Genomic DNA, 26,726 nt, shown 5'->3' on the forward strand with positions numbered 1-26,726 from the left:
AAATATATTTTTTTAAGAAATTAATCGATGTTCTAACTCATTTTTGTATTATATCACTTTATACGTAGCGAAGCACGTACCGGGCCGCTAGTACTTAATATATTTAGATTAATTATTAATGTAAAACATTAAGTCATTATTATATACTTAGAATAATATAGAATACTGGCTTGATAAAATGGTGGAAAAGACTAACTAGTTTCTTGCCGGTTCGTCTCGGTAGAATTTACTTCGATACTTTTCGAAGCGGTGGTAGCTTTCAATTTAATTCAACATTGTAACATGGCGATTCAAAAGTGATTTTATGAGCCTACTTGAATAAAAAATATTTTGTTTTTTGTGTTATATGCTTTAGGTATAAAGAATCAAGTGAGTACGGTCTTTATTTTTTTTAACATTTCTTCCAGAATCTTCGAATATTTCATTAGATATTTTTGATTCGAATAACGATATTCTCGTGTGACGTAACACAAAATATGTACTTTAAATATATTATTGTTATTGCTTTAAGCGTTATGAAAACTTTAAATTGATATTGTATCTGTCTAATTGTAATTAAAACATTGTTTTTATTTTCAAATGCCAATGTAAACGAACGAAACGAAAATTTTCATTTTAATTAAGATTTGTATAGCGACATCTAGTAGCTAGTAGTAAAAAGTAATTACTAGCGCCATCTAGTTATGAAAGCTAGTACTGCGTATTGCGAACTGAATCGCTGTGACTTCGGTATTTCTCAGATATTTTATATATTATAATAAAGAAACATACTTTGTATTATGATGGGAAGAGTCTTTGAATAAATAAGTAGAAAAACCTAGATTCCTTGATTTGTAACACATTTTTGATGTCAGATGTTTAAAAAATATTTTTTTTTGTATTGTATTTTTTCCTGGCTTCTCACGATTATATACTTCTAATAAAGGTTTTGACATTGCTATATGTGTGTAATTCCTTAAATTAAAAAAGTCGTATAATAAGAGAGACTAATAATAAATAAATAAATCATAAATATTTTTTATTATGCTGACGCTATTTACAACATAAAAAAACAATAAAGTAATATTATTAGAATGAAGTAAAAGTAGGTAAACTGAATCTAATATAGGTACTTTATAATTCAATACACTAATTAAAGGGGGAAAGATCAGAATTAAAAAAAAATCATAGCCTAAAAACAGTCTCCGGACGATGCCGCTTCGATTGGTCGTAGTCTCGTGCCGTTAATACAAAGTTCAATAGTTTTCACGTGATTGACTCACAAATAAATACATATATATTCTATTCCATCGGGAAAGACTATCGTAACCTATAGACGCGAAAATATGTCAAACAGATCGTAATATTGTAATTGTAAGAGTAGGATAAGCATAAACCACCCATTCGTCCCCGATGTACAAGTCCCCATCCTTGTTTGGCTGATCTCTAAACCCTCACCATAATAAATACTGATAGTATCTCTTACTATATAACACGTTATGTTAAATGTTATGTTTTTGTGGTATTAAGTATTATGGTTGAGTACGATAAATATATATATTTCCTATATTATTAAATTGATAAAATATATGCAAATTTACCGCTTATATAATTATTATATGCAACAGCTGACATGGTTTCGAACACGAGCAATGAAATGTATCCAAGTATGAAATTGATTGCATTCGACTTTTCTTCGTTACTAAACTACAGCAACTTTATATTTTTCCATAAATCTAAGATATAATGAAACTTTTCATTATTATTGTAATTTGTTTTTTATTTAAAAAAGGTAAAGTAACACGTAATTTTCGTATTTATTTGATGTTTATGGAACCGATTTTGTCGTGGAACAAAATGGTCTGATCCATATCGGCCAATTTGTAAGCTATTCTTAACGGAGAACTAAAAATGCACTTGCTATAGTGCACAAACCGGTGCAAATACACAACTTCTTTCTCTTGTGGTCCCGTAGGATCGCAGCGGCCGTAAAAACTCAGGTGCAAGATCGTTCGTTTTATCCTACGGGAAGAAAGAAGAAGTTTTTCCAATCAGGGGGACATCTACGACCTGTTACTGTAAATATTGTTTTCTATTTGCAGTGTATTTAAAAAACGTTGAAAAAACTACGTTTTTGCTAAATCAGACGCGAAGAATATTACGCGGACAAGAAGTGACAGATACGCGGCCGTACATGGTATGAGTTCCTAATTGAATTACTGGACAGAGTCTTAAGTGTTATAGTGTTTAAGTGCAAGTACTTATATCAACAACGCTTAGAGTAAGATACGATCGATTTTGATTTCCACGTTTCTATATAAAACATTTAAGTAAAACGTAACGAGTCTCTTCTAAAGATCATGTGTATATCTTTTAATTTTTACAGACTTGATAAGGTAACTTGATAAGTCACCTCTGCTTACAGATTTTGGCATTTCACTTAATTGTTATTATTAGCCTCCCATCATTATCATTTAAATATATATATTTAAAAATACGTGTGCGTCTCGGGACGCCCGAGAAGTGATAACTTAAACTGTCCGAAATACGAATAGCGCTGTGGGTTAGAGTGAGAGAGGAAGGGAAGCCAGACAGACTGGCGCCGTAACGCGTTACGTAACGAAGCGGTTTACCCTCCCATAAGAAGCTATCTCTTCAAAAGGCAGGCATACAGATGAACCACATAGACAATGGTATGTAGTCAACAACGTCAATAGATATAGTCGCTGTTACATCTTTTACATACTGTGAGAATGCACCACCCTAATAAGATTAATATGTTTCTTGTGCCATAGTTAAACTAGCTTACACACCCACCAAACGGATCATAAGAATACTGAGTAATTTTATATGATAGTAGCATATGTGATGTATGGGTGGTATCTAGAAGGGTTTGCACCCACCACCAAGTGAATTATGAAACCTTTTTTAATATTATGATTAATTGAAACTTAACCTCGAAATAAAAAAGTCATAGTACTATTAAATATATGTTTCAAACATTTCTACTACTACGAGTTGTTTGAATGTAAATATATAATTAAAATGTATAATGAAGTGGACGAATGGTTATAATTTTATCAAGTGTATATCTATTATAAGTCCAAAAATATTAATTCTATATATTTTTCCCCAAGGTCTATCTTCGCCCTGCGTCCGGCGCTGACCCGAAGCTGAAGGACTCGAACTGGCTGTGCGGCGGTGTGATCATCCACTCGCAGTTCATTCTAACATCCGCGGCTTGTATTGAAGACGCTCAACACTTCGTCGTCGTTTCAGGAACGCATAGGTATTGATCAATTATGCTGAAGAGTTCGTTTTTATGAGCGATCTCATACCATAAAACAGAGATCCGATTTAAAAAAAAAAAATTGCGTAAGATAGCCCATTAATTCAAAAACCTTGTGCTATAACGTGAGTGAAGCTACGAAGCAGTTAGTCATAACTAATATAATAAATGAAAAAATGAGTTTGCTTATAAGCGTGTTTGTCATGAAATTTTGTCAGGGATACAAGAAAAGACGTAGGATGTCTAAAATTTTGTCTCCTTCACACGCTACTGAAGCCGTTGGCGAACCAGTTATATAAAACTGTGAATTTTTTTTTTTCATATACTCAAACTGCAATTCTAATTGGTAATCAATGGTATTCCTATTATAATAACTTAACTGAATAAATGAAGCTGTTATGTAACGACACACAGGTGGCTCCCGCCGGGAGATGAGGATGAATGCATTGTAAATGGAGCAAAGAAAGCAGTTTGGAAATGTGTGCCAAAAAGTGAGTGGTAGCAGAACAATAATTTTATAGATTTCATACTTAAATAAAAACAGTGAAGATGTAATTTTTCGGTGAATTGTTATGCGTACGCCCGCATACAAAACATTTTTCCTTCAAAACGTTTTATGTAGACCCTTATTCTACCCGTACAAAGCCGAGACGGATAGCTGGTACCTTATGAGAATGGTACATTCTCAATTCAATTTTGACTTGTGTTACCTATTAGGCTAAATTAAAAAAAGATTAACATTCAAAAGTCGCTCGTTGAATCGAAGCATAAATAAATTCTACTTATTGCCTAATCTCCAAGTTAAATGAAATATTCATAAAATTAAAATCAAAATGTTTATTATTCAAGTAGGCTAATAAAAGCACTTTTGAATCATGTTACAATGTCGAAGCTAAAAGGTTCGGAAAGTTTTGTAGATACAATACAATACAAGTATTTTGGTTTTTCATGACTTAATTATATTTAAACAATAAGATAGCCATTCGCAATAGGGTAATGACAATTATTGAAAGGAATTTGTTACGTTTACGTCTTGACTACTCAAACGATCACCGTGAAATTTTGCATACACACTGTCGCGATACAAAAAAAGACACAGGCGTATCATGCCTTCGACGAGCAAATGCACCACCCCCCATAGACGTGGCGTTGTAATAAATATTAACCATTCCTTACATTACCAATGCGCCACCAACCTTGGGAACTAAGATGTTACGTCCCTTGTGCCTGTAGTTACACTGGCTCACTCACCCTTCATACCGGAACACAACAATACCGAGTACTGCTGTTTGGCGGTAGAATATCTGATGAGTGGGTGGTACCTACCCAGACGGGCTTGCACAAAGCCCTACCACCAAGTGAAAGTCGAAGCGGGTTAAAATATAATAACTATAATTACAGATTACGTATTCGACGGTAATGAATTTGATAATATACGTTGGATGGTAAACGACATTGCCGTGGTTAAAGTTGAAGATGATTTTAACTTTGAAAGACGTATTCGCGGCTGTGACTTTACACCTAAACAAATCGCTTATAACAATAAGTCTGCAGAATTGGAATCGCCTGGAACTGTTGCTTCTATCGCTGGATGGGGATCAGTCGATAGCTTTAGCTATGTAAGTTTTAAAATAGTATCTTCAGAAGACGGTTCGTTTCTTGTCTTCACCTACTAACCTTACATAGGCAATGCGCTTCTTTGAAACTTTGAGAACTAAGAGCTCGTATCACCACGTTCCAAGTACCACGTACCACTGCTGGTAGGATGATGGATGATGATGATGATGATGAGGATGTAAGAGCCGAGATGGCCTAGTGGTTAGAACGCGTGCATCTTAATCGATGATTTCGGGTTCAAACCCAGGTAGGCTGAATTTTCATGTGCTTAATTTGTGTTTATAATTCATCTCTTGCTCGGCGGTGCAGGAAAACATCGTGAGGAAACCTGCATGTGTGTAATTTCGACGATATTCTGACACATGTGTATTCCACCAACCCGCGTTGGAGCAGCGTGGTGGAATATGCTCCAAACCTTCTCCTCAAAGGGAGAGGAGGACTTAGCCCAGCAGTGGGAAATTTACAGGCTGCTAATGTAATGGACGATACTGACCCAGGCGAGCCCCGAATTTAATTCAGGATAAACATTCTTAAATTATTATTACTATGAGACATTCGTTCATTCAATCATATATACTTCGCATAACATTCAAAATTTATCGTTTTATAAGCTTTTTTTAACATCACTTCACCTAGTATGAGTAGTCTAAATTTATAATCATACCAAGACTAGGTACAATAATAGAATATTTTTATTTCAGATGTTCGATAATTCGAACAAGAATTCTCCCAATCTGATTGAAACGGATGTTTTATTAATATCAAAGGCGAAATGTAAGAAACGCTGGGCGGAACGATACCATTACATTATCGACGAGAACATGGTGTGTGCTAAAGATGGTGTGGACATTGAAGCGATGAGTGACTTATGTAAGGTTAGGAAAATATTTGTTCCTAAAAATATACAAAATATACAATCATACATACGCACTATGAATAATAAAAACTATATGTGCTCGGGACTTAAACTAATCTAATTTGAACTATTCGATATTGTAATTGTTTAACTTAAGAAAAGCTTAAGTTGTTACTTAAATTTTATGTATATTAATGATAATTTAAGGAAAGGTTATTAGTAATAAAATATTTCATTGATTATACAATATATTTCCTGCCTACCGCAGCCGTATGCGTAAGAGAATGGGAACTAGACAGACAGGCGCCGTAACGCGTTACGTAACGAAGCGGTAACCCAGCCAAAAGAAGCTTTCACTTCAAAAAGTTAATAGAAATTAAAAATGTATAGATACACATTGTTTATGTATAAACACAGGTACACTTTCAAATGTGACGGTTATCGGCACATACACGGTAGTCCAGATACAGGACTAACAGTTTTAAGCTAAATTGAAAGATTTATTAGTGTAAATATATAACTCTTAATTGTAGCGCCAAGCCACCTTTCAGAAGTATTGCTTACCACTTGCTAATGTTATCGCACGTCTCAATTCTTTTGCATTCTTATTTTAGTACGGATAAAAATTTCCAATCATTCCAATATATTTTAATTTTAGTTTGCTATAGGTTGCCCAAAAAGTGACTGAACCAGTAATTTTCTTTCTCATATAAAAAACAACTACAACATTACCAGTTAACTATCCAATTTATGAGAGAATATTCGTTTTGCTTTCAGCTATAAGCCCATCTTCTTAAAATCATATCAAAAAAATTTCAGATATCCCGTATTAGCGAAAAATTAAAAATTGTTAAAAATTATTAATATATTTTTTTAAACAAAATATCTAAGGTATAATATATTTTATTACAAAGGAACAAGAAATCAGTTGCAAAGAACTGACGTACTCCGATGAAACTGAAGATCAATTTGCAGGGAGACGATTTATTTTGGAACCAGAATCATTACAAGTTCACGGCGCTAGTCATTTCAACCATTTGAGACGATCGAAACTAGCTTCTGGAGGGTTTTGTGAGGTCATCATCATTTTCATAATACTAGCATTGGCTTTCTATTGTATAAGTTTCGACTATCATTATAAATTAGAAAATCTCGTTGGATAACACACGATACTTTAGTCTTCCGAGAGGACCAGCTAAATTCTTGAGATCATATTCAATTTATGAAGTGGACTTCATTTTTCTATTATACCTTCGTTCTATGCATAGAACGTGATAAAACATTTGTGTTAACCATATGCCAGGACGGGACGTGAAGGAAAAGAACACACTATTTATAAAGGTAACAAAATATAAAGTGAAAAAGTCCACAGATCCAGTCATCTTAGCGACTTCATTATAGTAAATCAATTCCTTTAGGACGTAATGTCAATAGAATTCTATCACGTAAAAGGAAGGGTCGTGATCACAGTTCAGATTTAATCAAACTTTCCTTATCTCAATTTTAGAACGACCACGGTGGACCTCTTGTGGTCGGTGTTGGAAGAAGTGCCACTGTTATTGGTGTGATATCGGCTTGTATGACCGCTAATTTCACACAAAAATGCTATGGACCTTTTCTTTACACTAGTGTCTGGAGTAACCGACATGTTATTGCTTGTGCTATTGATAAATCTCTTGGGTAAAGTTACATTTTGTTTATATATAAAATATAAAAAAAATATAAATTGTGACGAATATTTTTAAAATAATTGGTGTTCCACAAGGTTTTGACTTCGGTCACAATGCTTTTAGTTAATTAGGAAAACTTATAACACATAAGACCAATTTTAGGACTATAAATTAATGCATCAATTATTAAAAATTAAATTTAATTACAGAGCAACTTGCAGAAGATTATTAAAAACAACGAAAACGCGTTTGGTTGAAACGAAATTGGATTGGACGAATCATCATGATAGGTTTATTCTATTTTATTTTCATATATGATTGTTAGGCGGACGGGAGAATGGACCACTTAAAGGTAAGTGGTCAGTACGGCCGATAGACATTGGCGCTGAAATAATTTTAAACATCGCCATTGCACCAACCTTGGGAACTAAGATATTATGTCCCTTATTCCTGTTACAAGGGTGACCCCCTTTAAACCATAACAAAATAATACTAAGCAATATTTAGTTTAGTTTTGGCAATGAGATTTATTATTAATATAATTATAAATAAAAATATAGAATACATATAATATATTATCAAATAATCTTCAAAAAAAGGAGGTTCGTTAGGAATTACTTTTAGTTTTTCTTCTAAATGAGATGAGATGTGCCAAGAGGGACAGATAACTCTAATATCACGTAGTAATATATGTACATTTTTAAACATTTCTAGATCAAATATTGGAAAATCGCCTTCGGACAGTAGTAAACATATATCAAGAGCAAAACCTGGAGCGGAAAAGAAGCGAACGAGACAAATGAAACATAAATAATGTTAATAAATACACATATTTGCTTCAATATAATCAGTTTTATTTGATTGCTTTATAGCTTCTAAAGCTTATATTTAAACTTAATATGAATAAATAAATATCAACTCCTTAATTTTTTTAAAAGATAGGTACCACAGTTTTTATAGTTTTTTTTAAAAATATTTTTCTATTGCTTTTTCTATTTCTCTGACATTCTAAGTATTGTAGATATTAACAGCAACGTTGAATGATGAAAATAATGATTGATATATGTGTCCAACCATCAAAAAATTTAGTTAGGATTTATTTATTTTTTATCGTACGTGCAACGTCAGTATGACGTGACCAGCATGTTTAATATCGAAAATATGTTCCTAACGTAAACGACTAGACTTACATTTTGAATATAATTATGTCTGATAGCGAGTTGACGCCTAACCCCTCGTTATATATATAATATGATAAGCTGTAAATAACTCGCAGTATATAAATTAAATTCACTGCCTTTTTCAATTGCACTGTACACTAAGAACATATTTGCTGTAGTTGCCTCGTACGTGATAAGCTTAAGTTTACTGTCAAATTATCTGTCTATCTACTTCTTATAAAACAGTATCGTGATTGATAGTGTGTGTATTTTTAGTAGAATATTATAGATATTTGCACTGACGAAGGCACGCCTACACTCTTATTTTATAATATCGTTTGGTGGACAGACTGCCCATAGACATTAGCGCTGTAAAATAATAACTATTCCTTACATCGCCAATGCGCCTATGCGCCTTGAGCCTGAAGTTACACTGGCTCGCTCGCACTCGCACAACAGCTCTGTGCACACAAACAACGCACGCAAGCCCCCCGGTGTTGCAGATGTCCATGGGCGGTGGTAGTCACTTTCCATCAGGCCTCCAGCTCGTTTGCTACCTATGACATAAAAAAAACACATTCTATTGATTGACATATGACTACAGACAAAATAATATAACAAGAGTGAATGATGATAGAATCAATAGATACAAGAATATTAGTGGTTCATCGTTTATGTGACTTTTGTGTTGTCGAGTAATTTGATTCTTATCAGAACATGACGTCGAAATAAAAAATATGCTTTAAATTATTTTTCTTCAAGTCGATTGCTATATAGTAAAATATTTGAAATTTATAAAAGCAATTAAATCTTCAATGTACCATGAAGTCGTAAAGTAGATGTTTTCTATTGCACAGTATTTGTTAAGGAAACATGAAGTTATATAATCGCTATGGACTCACCTTTTGTACATTTTTATTCGGACAATCTTTCTTTGTTCTAGGTACGTTCTCAATATATATATTTTTTAATTAACTTGAAACAAATATTTTATTGTAGATATCTACTAACATTTTTTCTTAATATTAAGAAGAATTCAAGTTCGTCTAACTTAGAATTAATCATTTTAATTAAGTACTAAATGATTTAATATAAATAGGCAATCGGACCAGCTCATGTAATGAGTGAGCCAGTGTAACTACAGGCACAAGGGACGTAACATCTTAATTCCCAAGGTTGGTGGCGCATTGATGATGTAAGGAATGGTTAATATTTCTTACAACGCCATTGGCTATGGGCGGTGGTGATCACTTACCATCAGGTGGCCCATTTGCTCGTCCACCTACCGATATCATGAAAAAAATAAAAAATGTAGGTGTTTAAAATTACTCTTAGGTTCATTTCGTCATGGGACAGATTCCTTGCCCCGATACGCCACTAAACATAGAACCTATAATTACACTGGCTTACGCACTTTTTAACTTGGCACACATCAATAAAAAGTTTTCCTTTTTGGCAGTAAAAACGATAACACACAAAAAAACTCAACAATATAACAGTAATACTTTTGCAATATAACCTGGCAAATCTAGTTGCTAGCTTGTACAACTGTCGCTTGCTTCATATTTTCCTGGGTTCAAATCCAGTGTCTGTGTCAATTAAATGATGTTGAAGTTTAAATTGAGCTGCGAAATTGGTTAACAATGTCGTTTGTCGGAAAGCACGTGAAAGCATTGATTTTTAACTTAAGCTCCAGTAGTGTTTGCCGTTCCTTTAAATTATTTGATCGAGGTAACAAGAGCACCTATACTCTGCAAATACTTCATAATAATTTATTTTATAATCGCGTGTATTTAGTTGTTAGATCAATAAGTGTAGCGACGACAGTACCAACGAAGATTAACCAAATTCTTCAAAGAGCAAACATAAGTGACATTAATTCAATCATAAATGGATCCAGAAGAATCTTAAATGGAGAAGAATCAGGGGCCACTAGACCGTATATGGTAATTATTATAAAATTATATATCAATACTCTCATAAGAAAATGATATGTAATAAATGCATTTTCTCCTGTGACAAGATATTGCACCGACTGGATTTGACCCAATTTGTCGCGAATTCTATCCATTGGGCCATTTCGGCTCATCTCATTAAATTAAATCATAATGATTATTAAATTAAATATTATTATTATAACTTAGATATATACTTAGATACAGATTAGATACAGTAAATACTGTAACAGCCTGTAAATTTTCCACTGCTGGGCTAAGACCTCCTCTCCCTTTGAGGAGACGTTTTGGGGCATATTTGATCACGCTGCTCCCATACGGGTTGGTGGATACACATGTGGCAAAATTTCGTTGAATGTAGACATATTAATAGTAGACATATTCCTAACGACGTTTTTCCTTCACCGCCGAGCACGAGATGAATTATAAACACAAATTTAGCTCATGAAAATTCAGTGGTGTTTCCCTAGGATTGAACCCGCAATCATCGGTTAATATGCACGCGTTCTAACCACTGGGCAATCTCGGCGCTCGGATAATTTAGTTAAATAGAAATATTGAAGCACATAAATTAGAAGAAGAAACACAACATTCACCGCAGAACACGAGCGTGAAATTTCAGAATGTCATATGCGACATTGACAATAATATTTATATTTTATATGTTATAACTATAAGATACACGTAGTATTCTGTAACCACTTTACTACATTACTGTCTAAATCATTATTGCAATTATAAGAAAATATCCTTGACATTTCTATTTTAAAACGTCTATTATTACTGATCAAAATCAAAAATAGGACTTTATGATCTTAAAATTATTAAAACCGTCATAGTCTTCAGTGCGATTCTGTAAGTCAATCTACTTACGGTATATGCCATTACGATACGTGTATCCAAATTTTTTTATAATTTAGTCAATGTCATAATCAATATATCATTCTGACAGTTCACGCTCGTTTTCTGCGATGAGATTCGAGATTCTTGTTACAGAATACCCCACATATAACATCACGACAAAAAAATGATAACTATTTTTAACTATGAATCTTGTATTTCCTTTATAAATGAATTAAATAATAATTATTAATTTTTTTAGGTATATTTGAAACTTCCATCGAGCAATTTAAAGTATCAAAATTATCGGCACTGGCTCTGCGGCGGTGTGATCATCCACGAAGAGTACATTCTCACATCAGCCGCCTGTATTGAAGATGCGAAACATTTCTACGTCGTGTCCGGCACATATAGGTACTAGCTGTTAAAATGAAAAGGGGAAATGGGGAAAGATCAACGGAATCCAAAACGGATGATTTCGCACCAATTGTCATGCCGATACGTTAAGTTGTTTTCACGTGAAAACAGAATAACTTTATTCCGTGAATACATTTAACTAACTTACGCGGCTTAAATGAGGATCTATATAAAACGTTTATATAGTAATATGTACATAGAAATCTTTTGGGTCACAGTCATCAAGATTTTTTCCGACATAGTTCAACATTTATTAACATATTTTCGACAATTCCATCCATTGGACAAAACCGTAAGAAAATCCTTGTAGTAGTTTTCGTATCGCGTTCAGGCGGACAGACACGGTGAGGGACCTTATTTTATAGTATGTAGTGATGTAATTTATTCGAGTATACTCTATTTGTATATGAACCGATTTTGATGATTATATCATATTGGGTTCCATATATGTAGATCTGAAGTTTATTACGTTCTAATTTAATTTCACTGCTATTGAACATTGCTCAAATTTTATTTGGTAAAAACCGGCATTTTTTTTAAACAAGACTTTTGTTATGTTAAGTATTAAACTTACTTAATACGTTTCAGACATAACCAAGAAGACGATCGTCTTAACAACGCTTGTATAAAAAACGGAGCAAAGAAAGCAATTTGGAAATGTATTCCGAGAAGTAAGTGCAGTAGATTACTATTCAAAATTTTGTAACCACGTGGTTACAAAATTTGGCGTCACGGTGGCGATGAAGCAGAGCTGGCTCACTCACCTTTCAACCCAGAAAAAAGCAATACAAAGTATTACTGTTTGCCGATGATGTAACTGTCGAATTTTTGGTACCTATTCTGCTACCTGCGCTTTAAAATTTTAAAGTAAATTAGCTTGTAAATATCCCATTATTGGGTTGTCTCCTTTTGAGGGATAATATTAGAAGTTTACACCGCCACAACCCGATTGGTTCCTCAAGAAATAGATATAGTCAAGACGGTTCATGACAACTCTTGTGAACAGCTTATACATAAATGTATGTTTATTTGCTGTTGGATACATTTATGACTGGATGGTGACAGTTTTCTTAGCGATGCTTACCATAACTGTCGACCGCGAGATGTATTATAAACACAAAATATGCAAACGAACATTCTCTGGTACTTGCCCATATTGTCATATATTTATTCATACTTTTAGGTTTTCTTTAATAGTTTTCATTTATAATTTTTTAAATATTGCCTACTGTATGTGAATCTTATTATATTGTACGTATGTTTCATTTTATTATTGTTGATTATTTTCAAATTAACATTATACCGCCATGGCGGATGTTTTATAAATGGTGTACCTACCCACATTGTAAAGTACGATAAGCAATAAACAAATGCTCTGGCCAAATCTCTCCTTCTCTATCGATAACAAAAAAAACAACAAGTGAAAATAGAAATGAAACAAAATAACTTACAGATTACGTATTCGATGGTCACGAGAATGACAACATCAGATGGATGAACAACGATATAGCTATCGTCAAAGTTGAGGATGAATTTGATTTCACGAGACGAATACGAGGATGCGACTTTATACCAAAACCTATTTGTTATAATAACCAAAGCAGTAGATATGAAAACCCTGGCACCACGGCCATAATCGCTGGATGGGGTTCAACTGAGAAATATAATGATGTATGAATTTATTTATTTTAACACTAATTTACGCCCAAAACTCTTATTGGCTTTTATTTGAATTGTCTAATAGTCATTTGTAGTTTTCAGTTGTGAGCTTTTTTTCAGAAAATGATCCCATTTACATGAATAATGCCATTTTATTTTAAATGAAGAAGTAGTAACCTCTGTTATTTGGCAATTAATTTATTTATTTTTAAAAGACTGCATATTATGTTACGAAGTCCTCCGCCACGTCTGTTTGTCTATCTGAACAATAAACTCAAACAAAACTACTAAAATATGGTCACCACTAATGGATAGAGATTTATGAGGAAGTTTTAAATACATAATTCAACATAACGTATAATTTTCTTGAAATATGACGATGGTTGGTGAAAATGTCGGATATTATCATGCCATAAGTGGTCCTCTTTGGTCTAGTGGCTTGATATAATGTGATAGATCTCGAGGATGGGCCGATAAAAAGTCAAGGTATTTCCATCGAAAAATTCTTAGTAACAGCTCGGAGTCTGAAAGTTGGGAAATGTGTACACTCCCGTGCATCGTAAAGACCCTGGGCCAAAACTCTTTCCGGCCGTGTCGAATTCGCCATCTCATCGGATCATCGGAGATTGAGATTATCTATGTGTGCGCACACACACGTGAACTATATTATGTTCTGCGTTGGCTGGGCTCCCTTGAAATCGGCTGCCATGACTAAAATCGGTCAGGACGACATCACCATATCATACTGTTTCACATCCGTTAAAATTTTACTTAATTTCATCAGTGGGTCAATCGTCGTAGTCAATCAACAACTCAACAACTCTTGGAAACAAATGTGGTATTGATTTCGAAGAGGCGTTGCAAACAACGTTGGGGTTCTCGTTATCACAATATTATCGACAACTATATGATATGTTCCAAGGACATGTATGCGAAACTAAGTGACGTATGCAATGTAAGAATAATTGGTTTAATTATTTTTTTCTAACGCTTGTTTTTTTTTTATTTGAAATATGTCGACTAGCAAATGGACCACATGATGATAGATGGTCTACACTGCTTATAGACATTGGCACTATAAGAAATATTACCCACCCCTTACAGCGCCATTGCGCCACCAATCTTCAAACCAAAACTCAAGAATCCGTAATGTTGCAGCTTGGTGGTAGAATATATGATGCGCGGAAGTAAATATTTAGCTATTCCACCTTATTCCAGCTGTTATACCATAATATTTATTTATTTTATTAAAAGTCAAAACCAAAATGTTCTTAATTCGAGTAATCATAAAAGTATACTTGAATCGTAGATTGTTCCGAGAAAAGTCGTAAAGAAACTCAATAATTACTCTTTTTCACCATTCCAATTATATGATTTATATATAAACAGCTTGGTATAGATTGTTCACACTCTAAAGTCATTTTAGGAAAAATACGTCGAATGCACAGATATAATGTACTCGGAAGAAGATGAAGGGACACGACGAGTACTTGATCCTGAAAAATTAGTTCTACATTCAGCCTACCACAATGAATCTGGGAGTATGCGAAAATCTGGCAGTGGTGGCTTCTGTGAGGTTAATGAATTTTATATTCTAATTAAGTGAAATGAAACAGTAGATCCGAGATCGCAGCTTCAGCAGCTTCTTATATTTCTGCAATGCACCTCCAGCCTTGGGAATTGAGATGTTCTTCAAACCGGAACACAACAATAGAAAGTATTGCTACTGTTCGGCACTATATCTGATGAGTAGTTAAAAAATCGTTGCTTCTTCTGTCAAATGTCAAAACAATTATGGCAAAAATAGATAATAATGTTTAACTGAACTTACTTATACTTATTTTTTCATTTAGAATGACCATGGGGGTCCTTTAATTTATGAGGACGGTTCAAACGCTCTTGTTATCGGGATTATATCAGCTTGTCTCGTCAAGGAGCGCACGAACAAGTGCTATGGGCCGTTCCTCTACACGAGTGTCTATAAGAATAGAGTTCTCATCAATTGTGCCATTTACAAAGATGTCGGGTATGATTTCTTCATTTACATCTAATATATAAATTATTATCGACTATACTTGTTACAATTTTTTTTTAGTTTAGTTTATTCAGTTTTCTGCTTCGTTTTCTTGTTAATTATATGTACTTCTAGCGATTAAAGTGCAATTCGCATTTTAAATTTCATGCAATTGAACATATAATAATTCCAATATATATATATAAAAAATATATGTTTCATTAGTAATTACAATGAGGCTACGGACGCAAAATTGTACGAAAAATACTCAAAGTCAAGTCAAAGTCAAAGTCAAAAATCTTTATTCAATATAGAAGTGTTTACACTTGCTTATTGATTGTCAAAAATCTACCACCGGTTCAGCGGGATATAAATATATTTTTTTTTTTTTTTTTATCATTAATGAGATGCTCTTTTCATAATGCCTAGCTGACAAAACGAATATACATAAAACTTAAACTAGAAGTGAAACATGTACGTGTTTATAAGTAGCTGATTTTCGCAGTTCTCGCTTTAAAATTAAATCATTCAAATAATAAACGTGAATGTAAATGTCCTTGTAATTGATACAATAAAATCAAGAATTGCAGTAATTAAGCTAAAACATTTAGTTTATTTCAGGAACGATTGTTCAAAATTGTTTCGATCCGGTAACTCATACAGAGAAGAACATATGAACTGGTCAGATCATCCAGACGGGTACGTAGTTAATATTAAAATAACAAAACTGATAGATTAGCAGCCTTTACTTTCTTATTTAATGTTTATCACATTTCCTGAATTCTTTGATATTCTGAGACAGGATTCATTAATAGATGGATCTTTGCCGTTGATCTTATTTACTGGACCGTACTAGTGAAAATAGACCGAGCAGCCTCTGCGCTTACGCCTACAATAGCCGTTTGTGGAGAAAAGTGTCACAAGTCTGTTAAACACAACGTCTCATCCCAAACTGATGTATTGGTTGCATCTCAGATTGCAATCAAGTGCATCAGTCCAAATCAGCGTAGTGAAAATAAATATAAAATATAGAATCAAGCATATAATATTTAAGATGTTTAATGAACTTTTTTAGTTTTCTATTAGAACATCAGGACAAGCCGATTTCAAAGACTGATAATTTAATGGTAATTTTGTTGATAAACATTTAGGCCAGCTTTGCACGAAGAAGCCAAAATGAGAAGAATAGAAGAAAATTCAAGAACTGAAATTGTAGAAACAATGACGCATGGAAACAGTACTCTGAGAACATTTCACGATCATGCTGAAATGAGATTAGAAAATACAAATATAACTAAGAAATAAATTGACTCAATCAATTTTTCTGTCTTTTTTCTTTCTAATGTAACCTACTCAATATAACCATATACGCACCCTATGCTAACAAATAATTTATAATTATGTTTGCGAGTGACAACCTTATAGCTAATACATTACTCGTAATTAAATGTATTTTTATAAATCCTACGTTATGAACGCGCAATGAAAATTTAATTTATTCGTTGCACCGAAAACAAGCAACTAATTGTCTTCGAGGATGCGTACAATACACTGCACAATGCAACTGTATTATTGGAAAGTACCTATGTGTGTGTTCTAAAATAAATTCCCACGCTTACAAACTACGCTCTTAAGTGGTATAACGGAAAAAAAAACTCATAACAAAGAATGTAAAGAAAAATATCAAAAATAAAATCTTAGATTTCATACCTTGAAAATGAAAATCATTTAATAAAATATGAAATTGTATTTATACGTCTTTCAATAAGAAAATACTATTTAGTAATTTGGCCTAAAGTGATATCACCATCTATAATATTTTTTTTATCGCCGTATATCTTGAGATAGTAATCTTGTGTATCCAAAGCTTTTTAAGATGAATTATTAAATAAAATTAAATTAGGTATGTCATTTAAACCTATACTTTCAAATCAAATACGAGAAATAATATTTAAAATTCAATTTATTATCAAAATTGTGACGTATTAGTTTGATACTCATCCCATAACTGATATAAAACCATGTAACACCCTAAATGTATTAAGCTCATTATGTAATTTTCTTAAAACAATAGTGTTTTGTATTATACATCCCATTTTAAAACATAGTTAAGAAACTTACTCGAGTCTGATGGGATGCTGTTATGTGTATCCAGGAAAACATAATTTAATGTGTGGTGTAATATATTCCTCCCCCTTGAGAGGAGATTCAGCCTTAGTCCAGCACTGGAATAGGCCCGTCTAAATAAAAGAGGGCAGATGGGCAAAGTAACCGAGTGCCACGTGTAGAGGGGTGCTTCGCGGGTAAATAAGTCTGAAACCATCGATGAGATGCCTAGAAGATCTCTTAAACAATATTTTGGGGGAGTGTCGATCGCCAGAACACTGCTTGCACCCGGGTGCTTGTAGTGCTTAAGAAAGGGACTGGACCCGCTCGTTGTTCCCTACACTTTAAAGTCTACCTTCTCCATTCTATGGAGAAGTAATTAAGATAATTTAATATTAGCTGACGCTGACATTTCTTCATTTCATTCATTAAAATTCTTGATCGATTACTTGAGCCACTAAAATCAGTGAAATTCAAGTGCAAAGCGTGTAATTGAAAATCACTTTTGTTTTCCTTTTCCATTGAATATTCTCGAAGAAAATGAAGGCTTTTTGCTTTATTATCGTTTTTATTTATTTTATACTAAGTAAGTGTAAGTTTACATATGAAAGTAAAATTAATTGATATGAATATTTAAAATTTATGTAATGACCTGAACAATCAAATTGACTAGACATCCTTTGTTAGTAATCTTACCTTGAGAGATAATACATGTTTTATAGTGAAAAGTTTCACAATTAGTCAAGGCATGTTTGTTAAATCATTAGCAAAATAAGTCATGGCTAATACTTCAAATAATCTAGTCTAATGGAAAATACCCTTTTTAATATTATTTTTTACAGATGTTCATGCTATTGATGTTGCAACTCATATACCCCGAGAAGTGGAAAAAGTTCTAAACGAAACTCGAAGGATTATAAACGGCCAAGAAGTGAGAGAAGGCAGATCTTACATGGTAAGATTATTTTAGAAAAAAAAAACTACTAAAACATACAATGTATACAACGCCTTTAACGGTATTAATAGAGGAGTAAACTGTTCATTAACTCTAAACATTTCCTCAGGTGTACCTGAAATTACCACGCAGCAATAAGAAAACGCCTAATTATCGTTCATGGTTATGTGGAGGAGTCATAGTCCACGAAGAGTACATAATCACATCAGCAGCTTGTATTGAAGACGCTGAACACTTCTATGTTGTGTCTGGAACGTATAAGTAAGTACAAGTTATGTGCAGATTTTATGGTCTGTATTTACATATTGTATATACGATTATTACTGTATATTTTTACCACACTACAAAATATCAGGGATTAATGAAAGGGCTAATGAAATCCATGTGAGTAGAAATAATTTCTGAGACGTCATTTGTCATGAAAAAATCCACATCAACACCAGGCTAATCACAGCTACATTTATCTTGAAGGACGCCTAATTTATAAAACATTTGTTAATGTGATATACAAAGATTTGAATAAAAGAAAACTAGATAATATTGTTCAATGTTAAGCTAAAAACGCCAAGCTTGTTTTGATATTCATTAATTGAATTGCTTCATAGGTACTCTGACGAAGACGATAGATATAACAATCCTTGCATCAAAAATGGCGCAAAGAAAGCAATATGGAAGTGTGTTCCAAAGAGTAAGTATGTTTGTACAGGTTTAAATAGCTCTTACATCATCGATTTTTATTTTCGAAAAGAGGCGAAGATGTTCCGATGAAAGCCGTTATAAAATAATACCTAACCTTAGAATGAACCTTGATAACCCACTGCAAGAATGGATTGAACACAAGAGAATATAATCTACATGACATTCACAGATTATGTATTTGATGGTCACGAAAACGACAATATCAGATGGATGAACAACGATATCGCTGTTGTTAAAATAGAAGACGGCTTCGACTTCAACCGTCGGATTAGAGGATGCGACTTTATACCGAAACCAATTTCCTATAATAACCAAAGTCAAACTTTAGAAAATCCCGGCAGCGTCGTCACTATCGCTGGTTGGGGTACCACATCCAGATACAACGATGTAAGTTTAATAACCGCATACGTTTAAGGTTTCCGTAATAACTAATTTCTATGAGAAACAGGACAAAAATGTCAAATCTCGTTCAGTCCGATCCTGTATCTAGATTTGTAATAATGACTTCCGTGCAATTATAGTATTTAATATAAGAATAAGATTTGTATGCATGTTATCGCGATAAATTGTTTTAGTGGGTGAGCAGGCGAAAAGATAACCAGCAGAATCTTCTAGAAGCGAACGTAGAAATTATACCAAAGAGTAGATGCAAACGTCGCTGGGGCTCGAGATATCACAACATCATCGACAACTATATGATATGCACTAAGGATATAGGACAGACTATGTCTGAGATTTGTAACGTATGCTTAAAACTAATTAATGTTTACTATTTGTTATTCATTACTTGTTATTTGAATTATTAAACTACGAGTTGATTTTCAAGTATGACTGTCTCTTTTACTAATATATAAAGTCATTATTGAACTTGTTGTATACAATAACCATTTCATTCATTGGTCTAGATAAGATAGTAATGATTATTATCAAATTACAACATTATGGTTCCTTCGATTCTGTTATGCATTCTTAAAATAATTAATATTCTTTTTAGTCCCATAGATAAGACAGAGATGACATTATTGTATAAGTGTCATCGTTAAAATCTTTTAGTTCGAAAATCGGTGTGGAATTATTTTTTTTGGTTTACCCGGTGATTTATCTAATTACAGGAGAAATATGTTGATTGTCAAGACATTAGTTATTCTGATGAAGAAGACGCGAGACGAGACATCAAAATAGTCAAATCAGAAAAAGTACCGACTAATCTTGTTATGCACTCAGCTTATAATGAGTCCAGACGATACAATTCTCAAGCTGATGGAGGATTTTGTGAGGTATGATATTATACAAATATTAAAAAATGCATTTAAAAACAAATCATCGTATAAGATAAAATATCGTCAGTGAAAGGAAGAACAACTGCAGCGCCAAAATTTACGGTTTTTAAAAATGAGTTTGTCATTGACGATATGATTTAACAATGCTGAAATTTAATATTCGAACGGGCTTTTTTCAAAGTCATTAATTTATATGTCTCATAGTAAACAAAACACGCATATAATTAAAAGATATAGAAATATAAAAACTTATAAGCATTTTGGATTCGATTTTAAAACTTGCTAAGTTAAAAAGTATCCAAATACTTTTTTAGTTATTATTTTATTTATAATTTTATTTTGCTTTAAAAATTCATGTCATTTTCTAAATAAATACAAACATTTAAAATACTTATTTTCAGAATGATCATGGTGGCCCGCTCGTGTACGGTAACGGAATGAACTCCATCATTATTGGTATTATATCTGCCTGCCTCGTCAAAGAACGCACAAACAAATGCTATGGACCTTTCCTCTACACCAGCGTGTACAAAAACCGACAATTTATCTCTTGTGCTATTTATAAAGACGTGGAGTAAGTGTATTTGACAATCTTCCGACTCGCCCTTAAATTTATTATTATATATAGGTATAGGTACTTATCTGATTCTATTAAATATAAATGCAATCTAAGTATTTAGCAGGAGCGATCTCAGCTTTATATGAGAAAGTTCAATGAAAGTCATCTATTCTTATTTACCTGTTAATTTTATTTGAAACATCTGTGGTTATTAAAACAAACTCTTCTTCTCTTCTTTTTCTTAAATTGTTTATTTTGAGAAGATTTTCAATTTTACCTCTTAGATTTTGAGGTTTTTATGACCCCAATACCAATACAATTTTTAATCATTTGAAACAATATTTCAGACCAAAATGCAGACGACAATTTAGATCAGGGATCACTCACGTGGAAAAAATACTGTCGTGGAAAAATCATCCTGATGGGTAAAATAATAAACTGCATTTTTTGAATGCAATTTAATAATAATTTTGCCAAATAAAAAACATATTTATAGCAACAACAAAAAAAAATCCAGCCAGCCACAAAGCATTTGTGATTAGTCAAATCTAGTACTTTTTTCTTAATATATAAATACACGGGTATTTTTTTAAGATACTTTTGGAATAAATCAAAAAACTAAAATTAAATAATTTCCAAAATGAAATCTATTAACCCTCGCAAAAATGCAATATTCCTCTTTGATTTGTATTACACATACAAACGTGCAAATTTTGATTCATATCGATCTCCTAAATGGAAACGGGAAACATTAAGAAGAAACAATATAGAATTCACGTTCATCAATTAAATGTATTTTCCTTAACAGATCAGCTAAAAATGAAATAGATGCAACATCACCAGCGCAAGTACTTCAAAGAGCACATGAAGATACAAATGTTGATACAGACAAAGTATTTTCCGAAAGGGGTTATATTCAGCGAGCTGAAAAGACTTTGATAAATAATTCAAACATCAGTGATGCTGTAAAATATGTATAAATGTTTATAATCTTTCAAATAAATAATTTTTAATGCTGTTGATTTTGTTTTTACGTTATCACGATGAAAGTAAAAATTAGTAAACGATAAAATGCCCAAATGCTGGACTAAGGCGTCCTCGCGCTTTGGAGAGAATGTGTCTCCCAAGTGTATCCACCAACCAATGTGTAGTTTCGGTAAACTGGCATCGATAACTCACGATACATTATTACTTGTTTGTTAGCGTTAGGATTTTTGCTCGTGCAATTGTACAATTATTTAAGTGGTAATAAGATTAGAACTGTAATTTTCGATATACTTGAACAAATTAGCACGCGAATTATACCCATAGAAATAGTTTTTAGTAAAAAAAGAAATTTACTTTAATATATACATAATGTTCTAAGGAAATAACGATACCAAATCTATTTAATTGAGTTTAAAACCTAAACAAGAAATTAAAAGACATAAGACATCTATTGAAAAATAACATTCGTAATTGAAATGAAATCAATAATTCCATATCAATTCTATTTACAACCGGATGTTAATTTATTGAAATCAATGAAGCAAAACGTCTTTTCATATTAACCATTATATTCGTTCAGACTTAATTATAATTTACTATTGTATACATTTTTGGGGTTGCTGAAATGACGACTGGACTTTTCCTTGGCACTATTTTTATAGTTCTAGGTAAAAAAAATGTTATATTTATAGACATGTTAAATCTATAAAAATGTTTAATCTATAATATATGCATATTCAGGTATAGGTATTGCAACAAATCATACCCATGAATTGAAGGAAACATCTCCAAATCCTGAAAAAGTTAACAAAACTATAGAAGAAGAAAATGAAATCGCAGACGAAGGATGGGAGTACGAGAATCAGACTGTTATTGACTCACGAAGGATATTATACAGTAAAAGGGTTGGGATAGGCAAAAGACCTTATATGGTAAGATGAAAAAGAAGCTACGGAATCATTAAGTCTTTAAAATATTTAACCAATAAATACAGTTATTTGACATCTAACAATTTTGGATATAGTTGAAATAAAATTCACCATTTTGTTGATTTATAATAGAATATTTTATTAGGTATATCTTCAATTAACAAAAGAATCGGCTAAAGCACACAAATATCGCGGTTGGCTTTGTGGTGGAGTCATACTTGATCCTTTCTACGTCCTAACATCTGCCGCTTGCGTGGAAGATGCAGATAAGTTTTACATAGTATCCGGCACAACGAAATTCGTGGATAGTTTTGACTACAAAACTGACGACTGCGTTTGTAGGCACCGACGCAAAGTAGTTTGGAAATGTATACCTAAAAGTAAGTACATATAAACTAAAATGAATTTAAGTTTTTAAGGATCATTTGATGAAATATTAATTAAAAATATTTTAACATATTTGTAAAATTGGAAATACAAGGTTTTTTTATAAAATTCTGTAATTATTTTTTAGACTACAAATTTGATTTCCAAGATAGCATAAAATGGTCTTCCAACGACATAGCCATTGTAAAAGTAAACAAACCGTTTAAACTTGGCGTATTAGAAAAAGGATGCGAATTTGCTGCCGATCTCGTTTGTTACAACAACGTTAGTAGAGAACTTGAAAAAGCTGGAACTAAAGGGTATATCGCTGGATGGGGAAGCGGCAGTAACTTCAGAGAGGTAACGAGGCAAAATTTCAAAGTCGTTTTTTATCAAGTATTTAGACATTATTTTGTGAAACGAAGCTGATTCATTTATTTCATCAGGGTGTATATCGTCGCCAAAAAGTACATATACCAGAAAATGCTAAATCTTTACAAGAAGCAAAAGTTTGTATAATGGATAACGAACAATGTGCTAAGAAGTGGGCTCAGCGATTCAGAAACATCATAACTACATACATGATATGCACCAAGGACGTCATGAAACGGCTTAGTGAAATATGTGATGTAAGGAGTATTATTAAGATATCATTCATATTCCAAAATGTATTCATATCAGCAGTTAAGAAACTTAGAATACAAACTCTTAATATAGCCAGGACGTAGCAATCTTTCTAATTATTTTATCTTTATAGAAAAGATACGCAAATTGCACAGATGTGGAGAGTCGTCGATTAGATCAAGAAAATGATGACCAATCTCAGTTTCGTCTTGATTTAGGAAGACACCTTCGCGATCCTGACGATTACACCGCGCGACGATCTACTAAGCAAGGCGGTTTTTGTGAGGTATCTAATGTCAAGGAAAATATCTATATTCATATAAACGGTTTATTAAACGAACGAATAGAGAACATGTTCTCGTGAAATACAATATATTGTATTAAATGTGTAACAAAATACTAGTCATTTCAACATCCTGATCATCTTTTCCGAAGTCTCTAATACATGGTTTTGTTTGTATGTGTGTGAATTTAAAATTAAGTCTAGAGCAAGAACCATTTCACACAGACTATATTTCTCTCAAACAAATGTTTATATATTTTTGGTACAGCACTTATTCTAAGGTCTACCGTCAAACTGCAATTTGCAACAGTTATGACCATATTAACGGAAATAACGATACTTACTTTTTCTCACATACCACTATGGCAGCTAATTTACCCGTCTGACTATTTCAAACTAAATTCTTCTTATAGAATGATCACGGTGGGCCTCTCATAGTCAAGTATCAAGGAAAGGAGCGGGTTGTCGGGGTCATATCTGCGTGTAAAATCGATCCGAAGAGTCACAGCTGTCACGGACCATTCCTCTATACTAGCGTCTTTAAGAATCGACAATTCTTATCTTGTGCTATCAATAAGGACGTTGAGTGAGTTTTATTGGGTATCATATGCGGTGTTATTATTTTCACTTGATGTTTATAGTTCATTCGTTTCAAAAACAAAATTTAAAAGCTATTTCCGGTAATATAGTAAAATTGAGACATTCCATCTCATTGAAGTCAATAACTCTTAGCGTTTCGACATGATTACTCTTAATGGCAGGAAAAATATTTTATATAACAGTTTTTTTATATTACCTTACATTAAGAATAGCTCATTTCTACAGAATATAATAAAAATTGTCGCATTTTTATATTTCGTTTCTATAATTTTTATGGAGTTTGATTTTGTATTTTTTTTATATTTATTGACACTTAAATAGAAATAATTGTACTAACCATTAGAAATACAAAAATAAACAAATTTGTTTTTACAGAGAAAACTGTAGAAGAGTGTTCCGTACTGGTATAACACACGAAGAATGGTCTGTCGAATGGAATAAAGAAGACGAGTAATATAAATTATAATATTATTATTTTATACATCCTAAAATCCCTATGAATGCTTATTTTGGTCGCATTCAATACGTTCATTATTTAACACGCTCAATTATCCGATTGAAGGATCAATTCACTGGTTTATATTATTTTGTCGTACAGATTCATTTAACATTTGATTTTTTTTTGCAGTGACATTAACGATCGAGACGATGATAGGTAATTTAAAATAAATATTAATTATAAACCTTTTTTTTTTTTAATTAAGATTTACTGTAATTACTTGATTACTTTTTACAGTGACGAAGAACATCAAGATATTTTAAGGGCAGTGTAAGTGAAGAATAAATTAATTGCAATTTCGTTAATAATTAAGAAGCTTAATACATATAATTTAGCTTATATAAAAGTAGTCAGAAATTTATATAAAAATAATTAAGTTAATGAACTTGTTCGTAAAATAAATCAACGGATACGATTTTTGTTTTCAATTGATTTATATAGGAAGAAAGGCGAAGACAAACAAGATAGCTCGAACAGCGACAGCAAAGAAGCTATAAATACAGGCAAAATACTTAAAGTAGAATATAAAGCAAAAGCAAATGTAAAAACCAAAAGACATGTAAAAGATACTGAAAAGAAAGACAAAAAACCATATAAAAAACATAGTCTAAGAGTACGCGACGAAGTTTTCTACGAATCCAGTCGTGATGAAAACGTCAATGAACCGGATGATGAATAAAATTATGCAACAATAAATAATATTTCATCCTATACGAATGTTCTTATTTTAATAACACCTAGAAAAAAGGAATCCATTTTACACGCCACAAGTCATTATACCTTATACAGTTTGAGCGTAACTCATATAGGAGGTATGGGTGATACATAATTGCAAGATGTAATAGGACGTGTTAGGAAATTACAATAATAATAACAAATTCAGAGGGTACTTTGCATATTTCTATTACTTCTAAGTGTTTTTTTTTATTATTTTGTAAAAGAGGAAATGTTATATATGATTAACTTTAACATCATATATATATTTTTAAATATTGCTAATAAAAGTGGAAGCAAAGCAACTCGAATGAAGCTTTTTCATGTATATACACGCTCTAAAAATGCAACATGTTAAAGCAGCTACTGACTATGTGTTAATTGTAACTGATCAGCTGTGAGTGTAGGTGAACAATAATAGCAACCCGTAGCAGATGATAGCATGCGACAGCCATCTGTCCCAGCCTTTGACTTGTGACCAGTATGAGTGTCCATAGCCATCCATCTAAATGCGAATCGACATTGGTGGATGTAATTCAGGCCCAAGTCTGTCGTTCATAAAATAACATTTAAATTTAGCTATAATACTTTAAAACTAGTAGTAATGGGCAGAATGTGGTTTAAGCCGAATACGAAGTTCGGTCAAACATTCGGTAAAAATAAAAAAAT

General features: G+C 32.6%; 4 protein-coding genes across 4 annotated transcripts; all 4 read left to right on the forward strand.

Moving 5' to 3' along the window:
• The first annotated feature begins 1,725 nt into the window (after window positions 1-1,725).
• Window positions 1,726-8,225, forward strand: LOC113402723 (uncharacterized). The gene is made up of 10 exons (XM_064218726.1): window positions 1,726-1,771; window positions 2,082-2,176; window positions 3,117-3,268; window positions 3,683-3,759; window positions 4,670-4,887; window positions 5,587-5,760; window positions 6,656-6,817; window positions 7,249-7,421; window positions 7,621-7,701; window positions 8,126-8,225. The coding sequence occupies exons 1-10, from the start codon at window positions 1,726-1,728 to the stop codon at window positions 8,223-8,225; spliced, it is 1,278 nt and encodes a 425-aa protein (XP_064074796.1).
• A 1,164-nt stretch (window positions 8,226-9,389) lies between these two features.
• LOC113402722 (uncharacterized) lies at window positions 9,390-16,761 on the forward strand. The gene is made up of 10 exons (XM_064218787.1): window positions 9,390-9,514; window positions 10,369-10,517; window positions 11,629-11,780; window positions 12,372-12,454; window positions 13,237-13,454; window positions 14,227-14,397; window positions 14,869-15,018; window positions 15,296-15,468; window positions 16,078-16,155; window positions 16,608-16,761. The coding sequence occupies exons 1-10, from the start codon at window positions 9,445-9,447 to the stop codon at window positions 16,759-16,761; spliced, it is 1,398 nt and encodes a 465-aa protein (XP_064074857.1). The 5' UTR covers window positions 9,390-9,444.
• A 1,273-nt stretch (window positions 16,762-18,034) lies between these two features.
• Window positions 18,035-22,074, forward strand: LOC113402721 (uncharacterized). The gene is made up of 10 exons (XM_026643029.2): window positions 18,035-18,148; window positions 18,405-18,517; window positions 18,627-18,778; window positions 19,123-19,205; window positions 19,386-19,603; window positions 19,792-19,959; window positions 20,329-20,493; window positions 20,898-21,070; window positions 21,403-21,480; window positions 21,864-22,074. The coding sequence occupies exons 1-10, from the start codon at window positions 18,103-18,105 to the stop codon at window positions 22,033-22,035; spliced, it is 1,368 nt and encodes a 455-aa protein (XP_026498814.2). The 5' UTR covers window positions 18,035-18,102; the 3' UTR covers window positions 22,036-22,074.
• A 495-nt stretch (window positions 22,075-22,569) lies between these two features.
• On the forward strand, window positions 22,570-26,054 carry LOC113402720 (uncharacterized). Its single transcript, XM_064218782.1, has 11 exons — window positions 22,570-22,710; window positions 22,784-22,974; window positions 23,117-23,351; window positions 23,486-23,697; window positions 23,784-23,966; window positions 24,095-24,247; window positions 24,658-24,830; window positions 25,220-25,294; window positions 25,473-25,499; window positions 25,581-25,613; window positions 25,785-26,054. The coding sequence occupies exons 1-11, from the start codon at window positions 22,668-22,670 to the stop codon at window positions 26,020-26,022; spliced, it is 1,563 nt and encodes a 520-aa protein (XP_064074852.1). The 5' UTR covers window positions 22,570-22,667; the 3' UTR covers window positions 26,023-26,054.
• The last annotated feature ends 672 nt before the right edge of the window (window positions 26,055-26,726 follow it).

This window comes from Vanessa tameamea, chromosome 24, assembly GCF_037043105.1.
Source record: "Vanessa tameamea isolate UH-Manoa-2023 chromosome 24, ilVanTame1 primary haplotype, whole genome shotgun sequence".
NCBI classification, from domain to species: domain Eukaryota; kingdom Metazoa; phylum Arthropoda; class Insecta; order Lepidoptera; family Nymphalidae; genus Vanessa; species Vanessa tameamea.